This window comes from Chiroxiphia lanceolata, chromosome 23 (genome assembly GCF_009829145.1).
Source record: "Chiroxiphia lanceolata isolate bChiLan1 chromosome 23, bChiLan1.pri, whole genome shotgun sequence".
In the NCBI taxonomy this organism is placed as follows: Eukaryota; Metazoa; Chordata; class Aves; order Passeriformes; family Pipridae; genus Chiroxiphia; species Chiroxiphia lanceolata.
In genome coordinates, this window is record NC_045659.1 from 3638463 (window position 1) to 3654167 (window position 15705).

A 15705-nucleotide genomic window follows, 5' to 3' on the forward strand; every position below is an offset into this window, starting at 1 on the left:
CATCTCCCTCATTCTTGAGCGCAAGTTTAGATTTTCTAAGCTCAGATCATCATCCCTTGAAACTGCTGGAGCCCACAGGAGAATGAGTTCATTGGTCTGTGGTCAGATGAACTGAAGAGTGGGTGGAGAAGGGCACTGCCAGGCCGGGGCAGTTCCTCTGCCACTGGGAAATGATGACTGTCAGCAGCCCCAGTCCGCCGGGTGTGTTGCTCCAGGAAGCCAGATTTGTCTGCTGTGCTGGTGGGGAGATCTGTGGGCTCTGCACACCTCGGGGCAGGGGTGCAGCTGGTTTCACTTCGAGCTGGGGGTGGCTAACCCTGCTGTTTCTCCCTCCCTCCCTGCAGTACTGCCAGTAACTCCAACCGCAGCACTCCTGCCTGCTCCCCCATCCTGCGCAAACGCTCCCGCTCCCCGACGCCGCAGGACGCCCCGGGAGACGCCATGGTGGAGAAGGGCTCGGACCACTCCTCAGACAAATCCCCTTCCACGCCGGAGCAGGGTGTCCAGCGGAGCTGTTCCTCCCAGTCAGGCCGCAGTGGGGCCAAGAACTCCAAGGTGAGCAGCGAGCGAGCGGCTGCGGCCGAGGTGGGCACGTGTCCCCGGTGCTGAACTCCCTGCTGCAGGACACTGGCTTTGTCCTGTGCCTTCTGGTCCTCTGGATAACTCTCCTCCTTCTTCCCCCATCGTATTTCTGGAAGTTCTCCTGACTAGGGTCAAGTTTTCCTAAGTAGGGTCAAGTCCTCCTCGCTGGGGTCAAACTCCAGCACAGCTCCATCATCCTGAGTCCAGGAGCTGCTGATGGCTGGTACTGCAGCTCCCTGACAGCTTCCAGAGCCTCACTTTCTATAGTTTCTATAGCTTCCTGGGAGGCTCTGTGGTTCTGAGAAAATCAGCTGTTGAAATTGCTTTTTGTCATCTGGATCATCGAGCACCATGGGAAAAATAAAGGTTCCCCTGTGCAGCCTGTGAAGGGCTTGTGCACTCTCAGTCCTGCCTAAGCCCTCTGAGATGAGGCTCAGGTTGCACAGAATCAGTTTTTCAGTCCTCTGCCCATTTCCTTCTGATCAGTGCAGTGTTAGGGCTGGTTTGGCCAGGGTAGGTGGTATTTTCCCTAGAAAGGTTTTGTGTCCTTGGACCATGTTAGAAGCAGCCTTGCCTTTGCTGTGCTGCAGAAGAGGGTCTCAGGTTTGGCAACTCTGGGTTTTTCTGTGAGCAGTGGGAGCTGGTGAAACACAGCCCCTGGGAGCCAAACATACCTTTGATTGTAACCCTGCTATCAGGGATGTGTTTTAAGTCATCTGTCCAGGAGCACTTGTGTTTTTCCAGCTTTCTGAAGTGAAATATTTCAGCCTGAATAACTTCACAGTTATAACTCTGGCATAACTCTGGTGGCTTGTACAGAATGAGCTGTTAGATCTCTGCCTTATCTGTTGCTGGGCTGTGTCACACACGAGAAATCTTCATCTGCTGCCCTTGGTGGGCCCTCTCAGCACAGGAACGGGATTCAGTGGCCCGCATTCCCTGGGCTGAGCTGATCTCTCCCCACTGGGGGGGGGTTGTGTGAGTTCAAAAGAGGGGGGAGAAGGCTTTTTCAAGCTGAACCGTTTGAACTGTGAGGTTGCCCTCGAGGTCAGCCTGGCTTCCTGTGCACACAGTGACCTACAAATACTGCTGGGTGACACCCGTGCACTGTGTTCCCAAAAGCAAGCCATGGGATGGGATGCCATGGGATGGGATGGGATGGGATGGGAGGCAGGCAGGATGCAGGGCATGCTGTGTTTATGGCCACACTGGGGGCTGCTCTCAGGGAAGTGGTGTCCTTGCTAAGGGGGAATTGCAGACATGAGTTGCACTGCCCTGGCCCACGAAGTGCTGTGAATTAAGGCCATGGGAGTGAGATTTTTACCAAAACAGTGACTGCTAAAGCTTAACTTTAATTCATGGTGCTTTCCATGAGAAAAGGGGGGGGTATGCTGCTCTCTCTTGGGTTTGTGGGGTTTCCTTCTCTTGATTTGCCAGGTAATTTTTCTTCTTTCCCTAATCTCTCTCTTTTCATTCCTGCATGCTTTCTCTCCGATTAAGTCACACAAGCGCCTCTCCAAAGTAAGCCTTCTTTTTTCTCTCCTGTCCCCCCACTGTAGAATTGTCTCATCACTCAGGTGCTGAGTGGTGACCCCAGTCACAGGCATTCTCCTGGTGCAGCTGTGAGAATGCCAGCAGAGCTCAGCCCTGTGCCTGTAGCTGGAAGCTGGTTTCACTTAAATCCCCGGCATCTCGTTAAGATTTGCTCACACAGAGTGAGAACTGGCCTGTTCATCACGCTCCCTCAGTTACTTCCAACTGCCTTCAGCCTTTTAGTTTTGCTTTCCCCCTCCCTAGAAGTGAGCAGCTGCCTTTGCCAGGGAGAAGTCCCCTGGATTTGGTAGGTTGAGCAGAACCATAATCTCTTCTCTTCCCTCTCTCCTCTTCCTTCCTGACTTTCAGAAAAAAAGAGTTGCTCTCCATAGCTTCTTCCCTGCTTTTTATGATGAACAGCAGTTTTGTGGCCAGTGGTCTCAGCTTTACTGCCCTTGCACGCTTCCCTGTGTGATGTAAATGTTAAAGATCAGTGATTTCAAGTGAACCCAGCTTTAACCTGTTAGAACAGACCTGTCCCAGATGAATTGTGAGAATTCATGGGCTCAGCTCTGGAAGGTGACAAGTAGAAGATCCCTCTGTGGGTGCTTGGATTGGAGATAAGATCGTTTGAGGTTGGATCTCACACCTCTGTGCTGCCCTGAGAAGAGTGTAAAAATCAGAAAGGCTGTTGGCACTTCCACGTGTGTGCAGGGAAAGTTAAAAGCAGACTGGCCTGGATGGCTTCATGACCCACAAAATCCATGCCTTGGTCTTGGGTGTCATTCTAGGCAAGTCCTCAGGGAGCAGGGTGGTGATCCTTGTAGCCAGCCTGGCCTTGCACGAGTGCTGGTGTCTCTTGGAAGCTTCTTTATGTCTCTTTTTTTTAGACAGGCTGTCTTGTGCTTGGTAACTGTAGCTTGGATAACTGCAGAGGAGTGGGACTGATGGCTGTGGAGAGGTTTGTTAGGAGTGGGAATAGCAGTGGTAGAGAGCATTGTGTGTGTAAATTGTCTGTGATGTGCTTGCAGCCACCCTTTGCTTTTCTGGGAGGGCAAAACCCACCCACTGGGAGACAATTAGAGAAACAAGAGGGAAGTGGAGCCCAGGTTGGTCCCAGTGTGAGGAAGGTGATGCTCAGAGGGAAGGGGATCCTGGGCATGACCCCCACCAGCCTGTCAGAGCCTCCTGCCCTGCTCACACACACTCACACAGAATATTCTGGAAGGGACCCACAGGAATCACCAAGCCCAGTCTCTGTGCAGCCTAACCCAGTGTGCAGGCTGGATCTCTGCTCTCTGCTCTTCCTTTGGCACAAATGAGGAATTCCAGATATACCAAACCCCCTGATTCTCCCCACGTAGATGATGGTGGTTGTTCAAGACAGGGAGCAGAGAAGGACAGAGATTTTAAACTCTCCTTCCTCAGCCTCCTCTCCTCCCCCCAGCCATCTCCTGCAGGAGGAATCGATTTTCCAACCTGTCTGGCTAATGAAATGGAGCAGCTTGAGCCCATGAGTTTGACGCTGTGTTTATACAGTTGCTGACAGATCTGCTTGAGTCCCTTGCCCTCTTTTGTCCGTCTGTCCTGTCGTGCTGCAGCGCTGCCATCAGAGGGAGCGCTTCGCCAGGAGTTTTTAAGCACTGGATTCCATCCTGAGGCAATCCCTCCTGGACCTGCTTTTCCTCTCTGTCCCCCAGTGTGGCATGGACCAAACCACCCCTAGGTCTGTGTCAGCCTCAGGCTTTCACTGGTAGCGCTGCTTCTTCTGGAACAGCTTTCCAAACTCAGGAAAACCCCACCTTTTTTGCCAGTAGCCAACAACAAAATAGGTATTTTTAACTCTTTTGCTCTTGCCCAAGGATAAAAGTGATTTCCTCTCCATTGCAAGTCCTTCAGATTGTTCCCAGTGCCCACAGCTAATGAGGAATGCTGAGGATTAATGCCAGGTTAGGGGAAAACCTGAATTTTGAGGTGGGCCCTGGGCACTGTAGAACAGTTTAGGTCAGAAGAGATCTGGGAAGGTCTCTCTCAAGGCAGGGCTGATGTGGTAAGATAAGCTCAGTCTAAAGTCTTGGCCACCCATGTTTTGCAGACCTCCAGGGCTGGAGATCCCCCAGCCCCTGCTCCAGTGCTTAACCACTCTTGTGAACAGGCTTTTTCCTTCTATCCAAATAGAATTTCCCTTTACTGCAGCTTATGACTGTTGCACTTTGTCCTTTCAGTGTGTGATGATGAGAAGAGTTGGGCTGTGTCTTCTCATTCACCCTCCCACTGGGTGGTATAATCCCCCTTTAGGTCGTAGCTCATGAAATTCTGGTCATTTTGGGCTGGGGTGAGGGTTTGGGGAATAAATTTAATTAATTTCTGTGAGTTATTTGCCCACGGGTATTTAGAGGTGGATAGCAGAGATTTTGGAAGTGCACAGATCAGGAGAAAGGGCTCTGGAATATATTCCATGCTCTGGAATATATTCCTCGTTCTGTGCCTCTGCCCCCAGCAGAAGGGATTTAGGGATTCTCCTGGAGCCCTGTGGCATGTCAGTCACTTGGCACAAGCTTTCTGTTCCCCTGGGAGCAGCAGTGTGCAGGAGTGAGCTGTGATCCTGCTCCCAGTGCTGCTGGAAGGTGGGAGCTTCCTTTGGATCAGGCTATCAGGTTGAACTTTGTCTGTGTGCCCCTGTGCTTCCCATCTGCACTGTGTAAAGCTGGGATCCTCCACAGCACTGTGGCAGATATGGGGTTATTAACCCACAGGGATTTAGAGACAGCACTGCATTAATTGAAGGCTCAGGGAAAATACTCCCGTTTTCGTGTTGCTCAAGTTCTCCAAAGCTCTTCCTCTGCTCTCTGCTCCTGTAGCATCATCTCTGCAAACCAGTCCCATCTTTTCCATGTCTGTGTGCACCTCCATTCCTCTGTTACTTATTTATTTTCTCTTTTCAGTTCTAATGCTTATGGTTTCTTTTTCCAGTATGACAGACTTAACCTGCTCAAAGTAAGGAACATGTTCTTCCTTTTTCTTTTTTTTTTCTCCTCCATTTTACTGTCTCTTGGTTTTCACAGTTCACATCCCCCTATATTCTGTCACTGAGTATAAGATAAAAGGGTAAATAAAATAGAAGAGAGATTTAAAGGCTCGGTCTCCCTTCTCTTTGAACTTTTTGTAGTCTGTTAGAACATTTGGTGGAGGCAAAAGATTGGGTGCCAGTATAATTATGGATTTATTGATGCCAGTATGGGTTTTTTGGGGGTGGAAGAGCTTAAAAAAGGAGAACCTGCAGGGCTCCTTTAAAGAGGAGCCCCTTAATTTGGGGAAATTCATATGTGATGGTGGTGGTGGGGAAATAGTTGCTGCAATTAATGCAGCAGAGGGGAGTGAAATCCTGTTGTGCTGTGCTGCCACCACAGCGTGTGCACCCTGATTTAGAAGGCACAGTGACAGCAGTGCCTCTGCCTCGAGTGTGCCAATTATAGCTTGATTATGAGCTGCTTTTCCCCAGGAATTTTCTGAGTTACTCCTTTTGCTCATTAAAGGCAGACAGATGGCAAAACAAACCTGCAGGAAAACCACTCCATCTTAGGCCCCGTGCTCCCGAGGACAAGGTGCTGTGTGCATGCTTTGGGTTAATTACCCTGGTTCTTTTTTTAGTGCAGACTGAGTTGCATAAGGCCTTTTTCCACGTCCTGCTGGCAGGGAGGGATGACTTCAAGCAGATCCTTCATGAATGGAGGGTATGGAAAAGTGTAGGAAGCAAGAGGAAATTCCTTGGGTAGCTGATGAGCTGTACTCTGTGTTCAGTCCTGCAGTTCATATCCTTTCCCCGGGATTTGGGGAAAGAGGGAACCCCTCTTTTTGACATCAAACTGTTGTATTTTAGCCTTTGACATGAACTGTGTAGCTGTGGGGTTTTGAAATCAGTGAGGCAGACTGGGAGGTACACCCAGGGTTTTAAAATACCCTTCAGAAACGTCTCCATGAACGAAATCCAAGACACCAGTAAGGTTGTGTTTGCTAGAATGGCATGGAAGGGGCACAGGGAACTGAGAGCAGGGAGAAAACACTGTGTCTTCACAGAAATCTTGGGTCCAATCTGCTCTCATTAACACTTTGAATGTACTTTTTTATGGTGAAACATCCTGTGTGTCCTCTGTGGGCCCCCCCAGTGCAGGTGGTTTCTGTGTTGCTGTGAGCTTGAGCTTCACTCTGAGTGAAACTCTCTGTTACAAGGCAGAGAACAGTTTTGTGTTTTGCCTTCATATCCCTGGCTGGGTATAAAGAGTGAAAAATACTGCCAAGGTCAGAAGCAAGGTGGCTTCAAGGAGAGGAGATGCAGTGGGATGTTGCTGCTGTCCTTGTCTGTTTTCCTGGGCTCCCCCAAGGAATGTGGATGTGGTTGGGAGAGGGGACAGCCCAGCTTTGTGCCTCTGAGACATGTTCCTGGCAGGACACTCTGTAGCTGAGCACCCTCAGTGCTCAAAGGCTGCAGTGCCCTGAGGTGTTTCCACCCAAAAATGGGGGATGCCTGCATGTCCTGTCAGCTCTGCTCAGTGTCATTGGAAAGTCACCCTGACTGGAGTGGGAGTGGGAAGCTTGTTCCTTCCTCTTCTCCCTGTGCAGGTGGATCTCACCTCCAGCTGAAAATGGCTGAGTGTGACTTTCCAAGCTGAGCTTTTCCATGTGCTCCAATGTGACATGTGGCCTGTCCTCTCCAACCACCCGAAATGCCACGATAAGGACAAAAAGATAAAAAAAAAAAAAATCACATGTGCAGATGATGCAAAACACTGTGCACTGAAATTCTGAAAGAAAAAAAAAAATCCCAGCCTTTTTTTTTTTTTTCCCTTTGCTTAGCTTTTGTAGTGATTTCCTTCAGCACTTCCCCTGGCTCTGTGTGTGTGTGTCTCCCTTTTGAAATGCTGTTGAAAAAAATTTGCCTGGTGGCTTTTTGTGAGTCCCTGCCTCTAGTAGTGCTTTGAGGGTTTATTTGCACAGGGGCTGTTCAGCAATGTGATTTTTGCCACCCAGCCAGCAAATGTAGAAGAGTGAAGCCCCTAAAGACACGGCTGGCAATGATGGTGATGATGATGATGGTGATGGTGATGAGCTCCTCTGTTGTAGCAGGTGCTGCTGGTCTGCAGAACAGATGCCAGCCTGTGTGTCTGTGTGTGTGCATGTGGACATGCACACCTTAGCCTGAACTGTTTCCTGTCCTGGAATCATGCTTCTGGATTTGTTCTTTGCTCCTGTAACTGGAAATAATTGTGTTTAGACCACACTGTGGAATCCATTGAAATCTTCTGTTTAATCCCTCTCTCACTCCACTAATTGCACAAACCAGATTGGACCTGCTTTCTCTGTCCCTCTTTCTTTTTGATCCTGAGATCTCTGTGCTGACTAATGCTTCTCTTTTATTTTGTCCTTACAGAAAAGCCAGAGTTGGTATAATGTAAGTACTCCAGTTTCTCTTGTCCCTGGGTGGATGTGGGCTGGGGGCCTGGGTGGGGGGAAGGTGCAAAGGGGCTTTGCAGTGGCACTGGGGGCACTCTGACCCTTTCCAAACGGAGATGGAAATGGCTCAGCACTGGCAGAGGAGCACTGGCATCCTGAGGGAAAGGATGCCAGAGATAGAGAGCGAGAGCTTTGTCTTTTCAGCCCCTGTCCTGGTGATCCCCACGCCCTGTGCCTCGGGTTCCTCACAGGGTGGGTTGTGACGAGGTGACAAACAAGAGTTGCCACCCTGCAAGCCCTTTGCATCTCTCAGGGTGGTGTGGGGGCGAGACAGGAGTTATTTTCCTGGTGACCCCATAGAAACACAAACCATCTCTTGCTTCTGCCCTGCCCCTGTTGTGGTGCTGCCAGCCCGAGTGTCGTGGTGCAGAGCTGGTGCCACCCTTTGCACGGTTGGAACCCCTCCCTGGAGTGCTCTCAGGTAGCCAGTGGGCAAATGCAGCAGCTGGTAATGTTCAGCAGCAGTTCCTCCTGCAGCCTGGGACATCAGAACCTGGGATTTTGGCCGGTCAGATGTGGCAGAGGTGTGAGAGGCAGAGTTAGGTGCTTGTGGGATATAACCAGGGTGGTAGCACGGACAGGAGGAGAAGTGATCTCAGGAGCAGATGAGGCAGTGGCTTCAAGAATAAAATACAGACCATGGGAGACCAAACTAGTGGAGAAGTGGCAGGTAAAGGACCGTGGATGCAGATGCACCAGCCTGAGCAGGCTGCTGCCAAAATGTGAACCTGTCACCAAGCTGAAGGTGACTTGTGCTATTACTGCTTCTGCCTGTAGCTGCTGAGCTCCATTCCCTGTGCATGATGCTTTGCTGTGCTCTGCTTCTGTGGGTCTCCTGTGTTTTCATGTCCTCTCTATCTTATCTTTCTGTTCTCTTGTTTTTCCTCCATATATTTTCAGCATGAGAGACAGTACATCCGGAGAGTAAGCACTGGCTGCATTTTTTGTGGTTTTCCTCCCCCCCCCCCCATTATTTTCCTTTAGAAAACAAACCAAAAACCAAATCCATGTTCTAGTTAGCAGAGTCATTCTGGCCAGATAAAAGCAGCAGTGTGAAAATATGGATGGGCCACAAACTCCAGGAAGGCAGTGAGTCCCACTTGGAATTATTACTACCATCAAAAATTTGCTAATGTGTGGTCTCCTTTCTTTGCCAGCTCCTTCCAGGCAGCATTTTTCTGGCATTTGGACCCTTCTGATTCTTCCATTCCTTTCCCCTCTTGAGAGCAGCTCTAGAAATGAATCAGTGGAGGCTGCCTCTTCATGAAGCCTTACAGTTTCCCTTACTCACTTTCATTTTACATAAATTCCACTGTGCTCAAACACCCTCCACATTGTTCTTTGTGCCAGCTCAGCAGCCCTGGGTGCCAGGCACTGTGCAGACAAACCAAAAAATAGCCCTTGCCTCAAAGAGTCCTCAAAGATCCCCCAGAGCATCACCAGTTTTCTAAGATGACTTTGGTTTCTGCTGCTTTTAACTGGTCTTTTTGTCCTCGTAGCACTGCATCCCTCTTTGCCAGTTGGGGCCCTCCCTTTTCCCTCTCCTGGATTTCCTTTTTCTCTATTTTTTTCCTTAAAATGCCACTTGTTCTCTTACCTTATGTGTTCTCCTTTTGATCCTACCAGTGCTTTTTTGGGATTGACATCCCTGCCAGGTTGAGAAGTGGGAGAAAAGGGGTGACCCAAGGTCATGGATTGGTTTGCAGACCTGCCCTCTCTGGGTCTGGGTGTGCTTTCTGTGCTTGGCTTTCCAGAGGACAAAATGCAAACTGGTCCAGATGCACTGTGAGATTTAGAAGAGAACCCCAGTTGGAGAATAAATCTAAATGTACTCAACCTTGTGGGGTTTGCTTTGTGTTCCTGTCCTCGTGGTGGAAGAGCAGAATGTCCCTGAGGTGTTTGTCATGCCTTCAGTGAGGAATTGTGGACAAGGAGACTCTGGTTTACAAGAATTGTGATTCTTATGGAGCAAACCTCTGTTGCTCAGCTGTGGTTTAGGCTTTGGAACTTGTGTGTCTGCATGGTGAATTATTGGCAATTGATTTTTTTTTTCTATTTTAGAAATTATTTTTAAATTAATTTTAAAAAATTAGAACAGACCTCACCCCCAAACTTACTCAGTAATTTTGTGTATTGAAACAGAGGTGTGACTTTTTTTGCACACCTGCTGCTCTTGGAGAGGTGGGAAACTTGTGTTTCACTTCCCTGGTGACACGAAGCAGGAGTTGCTCTGTGTGGGGGGATGTCAGGAGCTCCACAATTGGTGGGAGGAATTTGTCACCCAGCAGATGTCATTAAAATTAGAGCCAAACTGGAGATATTTTGCTGCCAAGCCTAAAAGCTCTCCTTCATTCTCCTCCTCCTCGGGCTTTGGGCAGAGGGCCCCATTTCTGAGCATGGGGAGCTCTCAGATCCTGTGTCCTGATGTCAGAGCACAGCTGACACACTGGCAAGTCTGCTGTGGTTTTTTCTGCCTATTTCTGTCTCAGTTGGACTGTCAATCCTTCTACTTCCCTGTTCCTAAATTAGGGAGGGTGTCTCTGGTTTTCTGCAGCGCTTCTGCTGCTCTGTAGCAAGGCTTGCTTCTTAAATTGCCTCCTGCAGCACCAGGCATCAGGAGAATCTAGACTATGCTCTGGAAAAGACAGTAAGATGATCTTGAAAAGTTAGAGGAAACAGTTGACAGCAGGGCAGAGGTGAGATTTACATCTGTCCACGAGGTTTTCATTTTATTATTGGGATCCCAAGGTCTGCCCTACTCTGTACTCCCTTCCTTTGCTTTTGTCTATCACATGCTTGATTATTTTTCTTCTGACAGCTTCTCCCTATAACTTACCTGAACACTGAAAAGACACTGATTGTCCATGTCAAGTGTTCTTAAATACCACTAAAACCATTTGCTGTCCCAGTAAGTCTGAGCAGATCAGTGGGAGCCCAGTTGTTCCCACTTGCCTTTGGGAGAGCAAAGTCTGCCCTGGGGATGGCACAGAGTGGGACAGGAGTGCCCCTGGAGCTCTGCAGACAAATGCTCTGCACACAGGGCGGCTCTGAGCCTCAAAAACACACCCAGGCAAAGGAGAGAGCCCAAGGCTTTCCTCTGGGAAAGCTGCAGTGAAAGCCTGTGCAGCAGGAGCTGGGGGCTGGCTGAGGATCTGTGGTGAAATGTGATGCTGCAAAGGGCCTTTGTGGAGACCTTTGGGCAGCCCTTGAGCTTCTGAAGAAAAACCTCAAGCCATCACAAGACTGAACACCACAAGGAATCAGCCCTGTGCTGTCTCTTCTTCTTGGAGACCTCGTAGATACCAGAGTGGAGGGGAGACTGAGCTGTTGAAAAGAGTCAGATGTTCCCTATGAAGACAAAGAGAAATTATGCATCATTTTAGGGAAAACATCAGAAACACTTTTCCTGTGAGTGGCAGCCTCAGCAACAGCAACCATGTGAACAGGGTTGACTGCAAAAATCCAGGCCTGTGAGTGAGCAAGGTGTGGAACAGCCTTTTTTCTCTCTACATCAGCACAACCATCTTTTAAGTTCCAGTAACCATGTTACCAAACTCTCCCTGGAGCAGTGTTAACTCGCTGTCTCTCAGGTGGTTTTCATCCTGTCAGATCTTCCTTGGCTCTTTAGGTGTATGGGATGCCAGCCTGGCTCAGTTGGGTTGTAGAGCCACTAAATTAGAAGTGAACTTCTGGTGCAAGCTGGTGTGATTATGAAATCCAATTTTCTACCCCAGATGGCCAGTGATTGCCTTGCAGCATCTTCCCCTGCTCTTCATTCACTTTTAAAAGGAGAAAAAGAAAAAAAAAAAAAAGAAGAAAAATCTGAGCAACCAGACTGGGTTTGGAAGAAATGCTGTGGGACAGGTGGCCAGTGTCTTTGCTGTCAGTGGGGTCAAAACTCTCCCACACAAGCAGGGAATGTATTCTGTTCTTTTCCAGCAGTTTTCCAGAAGCAATGTAAATCTTCCCTAAAGGCTTAAGAGCAGATCCATCAGCCATGCAAATGGGATAAGGTTTTCCTCCCCCCTTTCCCCTCTGCCTCTTGCCATCTCTCCTCACCCCTTTTCTGTGACACGTGCTGTACAACTCCACACACCTCTCAGTTCTTGTGTTGTCCAACTTCCCTGTCCTTCAGGTCATGCTTTGGGCTTCCTGGGGAGGGTTTGTTTGTGTATAAGAAGGAGATGTCACCGTGGGGAGTCACCTTCTCTACCCATTTCCCCCCAGCCCTGGCAGTGCCGTCCTGTCCCGTCTCTCTCTGTTTGCAGTAGAGTTAATGTTTGCTGCCTCCACCTCCAGGTCAGCTCTTCCCATCACTGGTGTCCTTCATCTCTGCACAGGCAGGTGGGTGGGGGTGTAGACAGAAACATCCTGGTGGGGTTTTTCCATAGGTGAATCCCATATGTAGTTTCCAGCAAAGAGGGCCATTCAGTAAAACAATGCAGATGTTTGTAATCCCAATCCTTAGTCCTTCCCAGGCTACAGAATGGTTTGGTTTTTTATTGTTCCCTCATCCTAGGGTGCAGATGGATCTACTGGTTCCTTTTAACAGGGCTAAGTGGAGAGACCTGTGTGCTGTCTGGGAGCAGCAATGATTTTGGGGAGCAGCTGAGCAGGCAGAGGGTCAGTGAGCAAGCTGCAGTCACTGGCCTGGAGTGGAACCAGACCTCTGCAGAGGCTGGGTTGGTTGCTTGCTTGGTGTTTTTCTGGTTTTGGTTCTTTTTGAGACCTGTGTGCCCAGTTTGTTAGGAAGAATGAGGATTTTGCTTGTTTGCTCATAGCTGAGCATCAGTGGTGCCATGGTGTGAACATTTACCTGGGCAGGGAGATGGAGAGGCTGCCTGGGCACTAAGGGCAGAGGGATACAGGGAGTTCCAACACTCCAGTCTTCCTGGGACTTGCAGGGAGTTCTTTTGCAAGGAAGCCCTTGCCTTTCATTTCCGATGTGACCTGACTAATAAATGAAACCTAGAAAATCCTGTTGTTTTTTGGGGGGCGAGAGATGCACACAGGAGCAGTGCAGCCCTCCAGATTCCTGTCTGTGTGGGTCTCACAGGGCTGGTTCCTGATTCCTTAGGCTGGTCTCTCCTTGCTCCCCTCGCTGCTCCCCCAGCACACCCTGTCCAGCAACTTTCCATGACAGGAAACATCTGCTGGGAGGCAGGGCCGGGGCTGGGTTACTGCCGGGCATTGGCCGCCGGAATTACCCGGCTCCAGTGACTCCAGGCATGTGCGAGGCGTTTTGGGATCTTCCCCACCCGCCCCTTCCCTGGGAAACACACAGAGACCGGAGCTGCGAGAGCACAGCCCGAGGCACACACTGAGGAGGAAGAATTACTGCTTTTCTGCTTTCAGAGGAGGGGGGAAGAGCTGAAGTGTGAGTTGTTTACCAGCCTGCTGAGCCCTGGAAGCCGCGGCTCCATCCGTGAGTTCCGGCTGCTCCGGTGGGGTTGGAGGTATTTTGGTGGCTGGCTCTGCCTTCCCTGGACATCAGGAGCTGCAGGTGCCCTGCACAGGCCTGCTGGGACGGCTGTGGGCACTTGTGCAGGGCTCCCACAGGGGATGCCCACGGCAAGGAGTGGCTGAGCCGGGAGCAGGAGAGCACTGGGGTTGCCCGCCAGCATCGTTACCCCGATGAGTCACTTGGAAGAGAGTCCTCTGGAGGGCAAGTCCTCTCCGAGATCCTCAGGGGCTGCTGGGGCAGAGGAGCTGAAAGTGAGCAGGAAGGCAGGGGAAGGGACCTAAACTCCTGCCAAGTTGCTGTATCTCTGTCGACTTTGGACATAAACAAAAAGCGGCGGGAGCAGGAACAGGAAAAGCAGAGTTGGAGAACACGGGGAGCTGTGCAAGTGCTGAGGGAACACCATGGATTCCTTGCTGGAGTGTGGCTCTCTCTGGGATCATTTGCTGGATCAAGAGCTGCCGTGTCTGCGGTGGGACCTGGAGGGACTTGTCGACTTGTCACGAGGAAATGTGAGCCTTGGATCAGATGGAATCCCAGCTGTGAGTGTCTCTAAAGTGAACTGTTTGCCACCCTGACAGAACTGCTGGTGCTGAGCAGAGCATCTGCTGTAGGACAGGTTTCAGGCAGGCTGGGCCATCCCTTAGTGCAGGGAAGGGAGTGGAGTGCCCCTGCACATGGGAGCTGTGCTGCTCAGCTGGGCTGTGTTAATGCACTGAACCCAAAGCTCAGAGCTGATTACAATCTCTGTTCCCCACTCTGTTCCCATCCTGTCTGCTTGTTCCTGGAAATCTTGGGCTTGGGCTCTTGCTGGAGCCCGTCTCTGACCAAGATCTTTTCCAGATGTTCAGGCTGGAAGTTTGGTGAGTAAAATTCACATTTGTGTCATCTGCTGCCTGTCGGATTTGATTCCCAAGTAAGATCCTTTCCTTTGGGCCCACAGGACTGGAGCAAGTATTGGAAGTGCTGAGCTCATGTTGAAATACACTGTTTGTAGTTCATAGAATTGGTGTGAGGAAGAGGGAATGCTTTTGGGGACAGGAGGCAGTCTGTGATTTGACAGCCAAAATCAAATCTTCTTTGATTTGACAGCATTTGGCAATTCTGTGAGGCTAATGCTAAATAACTTCACATTCCTCCCACCCCTGTGACTCCCACCACCATCTGAAACAGAAGCTACCTTTGATTTTTGAGGCCCTTTCTGCTCTGGGATATTTGTGTTGTGTAACTGAAAGATAGGAGAGGGTTGTTGGGAAGAAATGGGAGGTAGGGAGGGAAGAGGTTGTACCCCAGGAGGCTTCTCCTTCCCTACATTTGTGTGAGGAAGAACGTGGCAGATTATCTGGGAGATGGGAATTTGCACCTGCCTCTATTTTGGGCAGCTCTGCCTTCAGAATCTGTTGTGGCTGTTTTGGGGAGCTGTCAGCAGGGCAGGGTGTGGAGGAGGTGGTCTGGCGTGGAGTTCACATTGTAGTTCAGCAAATCCCAGAGAGGAGCCAGCTCCTGGTGTCCCTCCAGCCAACAGCACCGTGTTCTCCGAGCCCTTCCATGAGGCCAGGGCACAAAATAAGTGCATGACACAGTTTAGTCCCTGTGAGAGCCTTTTCTGAGCCCCACAGAAGTGTCCTCACACAGCAGCACATAGCTGTGTGTGCACAGAGTGCCCCTCCATGGGGAGAGGGCTGGGATAAGAGCAGTATTCCTGAGCTCTTGATGGCAGGGATTGCTCAAGTTCCTCTGGCAGGGCTGCAACTGTGCTGGGTCACCTACTTGCTGAGCTCAGCTGGGAATTGGCAGTTAACTGATGCACTGCAAACAGAGCACATGTCATACCTTGTGCAGTTTGGGATTGCAGGGAAGGAGTTTTCCCCTGCAGCCACAGCTTCCAGGCAACTCCCAGCTGCAGGTATGGGTGCAGCCCTTCTACCCTGTACTTGCTCTTCCAAGTCAGGTTCTCCTCTTCTTCTCACTTAATGCACTAAATCCCAAACCCTCCCATCTCTGTTGGCTGTGATGGGAGCTAGTCTCATGCTTTGTGAGTGCATCTGACCCCCCCTTCTCCTTCCCAAGGTGTTCCTGTTTTCCCTCTCCATGGCTCTGTTCTCATGCCTGCCCCTCTCTTTAACAGGCCCTCTGTTATTTGCAGGTGTTGAGTCCAACGTACAAACAACGGAATGAGGATTTCAGGAAACTCTTCAAGCAGCTCCCGGACACGGAGCGACTCATCGTGGGTAAGTCCAGCCCCTCAGGGCTCTGCTCTGTCCTGCTGGGGGGGAAATCCAGCACATATGCATCCAGCTTGTCCTTCTTCAAAGAGGTTGCCACCAAGGAAAAGCCCGTTGTGTCTGTTGTGCACAGACAGAGCCCCTCCTCACCATTTCGGGTGGGTTCCACTCGTTTTCCTTCAGGGAGAGCAGCACTGGTTTGTGATGGGTTCCCTCATGATTTGAGGAGCATGTGTTCCTCCCCAGCGTTCCCCAAACCTCACAGGGTGTTTGTGCTCTTCTAGTACTCAAGAAGAGTCTTAGAGGGTTCTTTGTGGCCTCATGTGGTGGGGGTTGCAGGTCTCCATGTGAACAGCACAGAGCTTCCCTATTCCCTCACTTCCCGGTGCTCCC

General features: G+C 50.2%; 1 protein-coding gene across 9 annotated transcripts in view; it reads left to right on the forward strand.

Moving 5' to 3' along the window:
• GRAMD1B (GRAM domain containing 1B) overlaps nucleotides 1–15705 on the forward strand; it is a 95227-nt gene that overhangs the window by 58200 nt on the left and 21322 nt on the right. For 8 of the 9 annotated variants that reach the window (XM_032709396.1, XM_032709397.1, XM_032709403.1 and 5 more), the window contains 3 exons: nucleotides 345–555; nucleotides 7544–7564; nucleotides 15234–15318. In XM_032709396.1, the coding sequence (XP_032565287.1) occupies nucleotides 345–555; nucleotides 7544–7564; nucleotides 15234–15318 (317 nt within the window). The remainder of the gene's footprint in view (nucleotides 1–344; nucleotides 556–7543; nucleotides 7565–15233; nucleotides 15319–15705) is intronic. The other variant, XM_032709399.1, reaches the window with a different exon arrangement.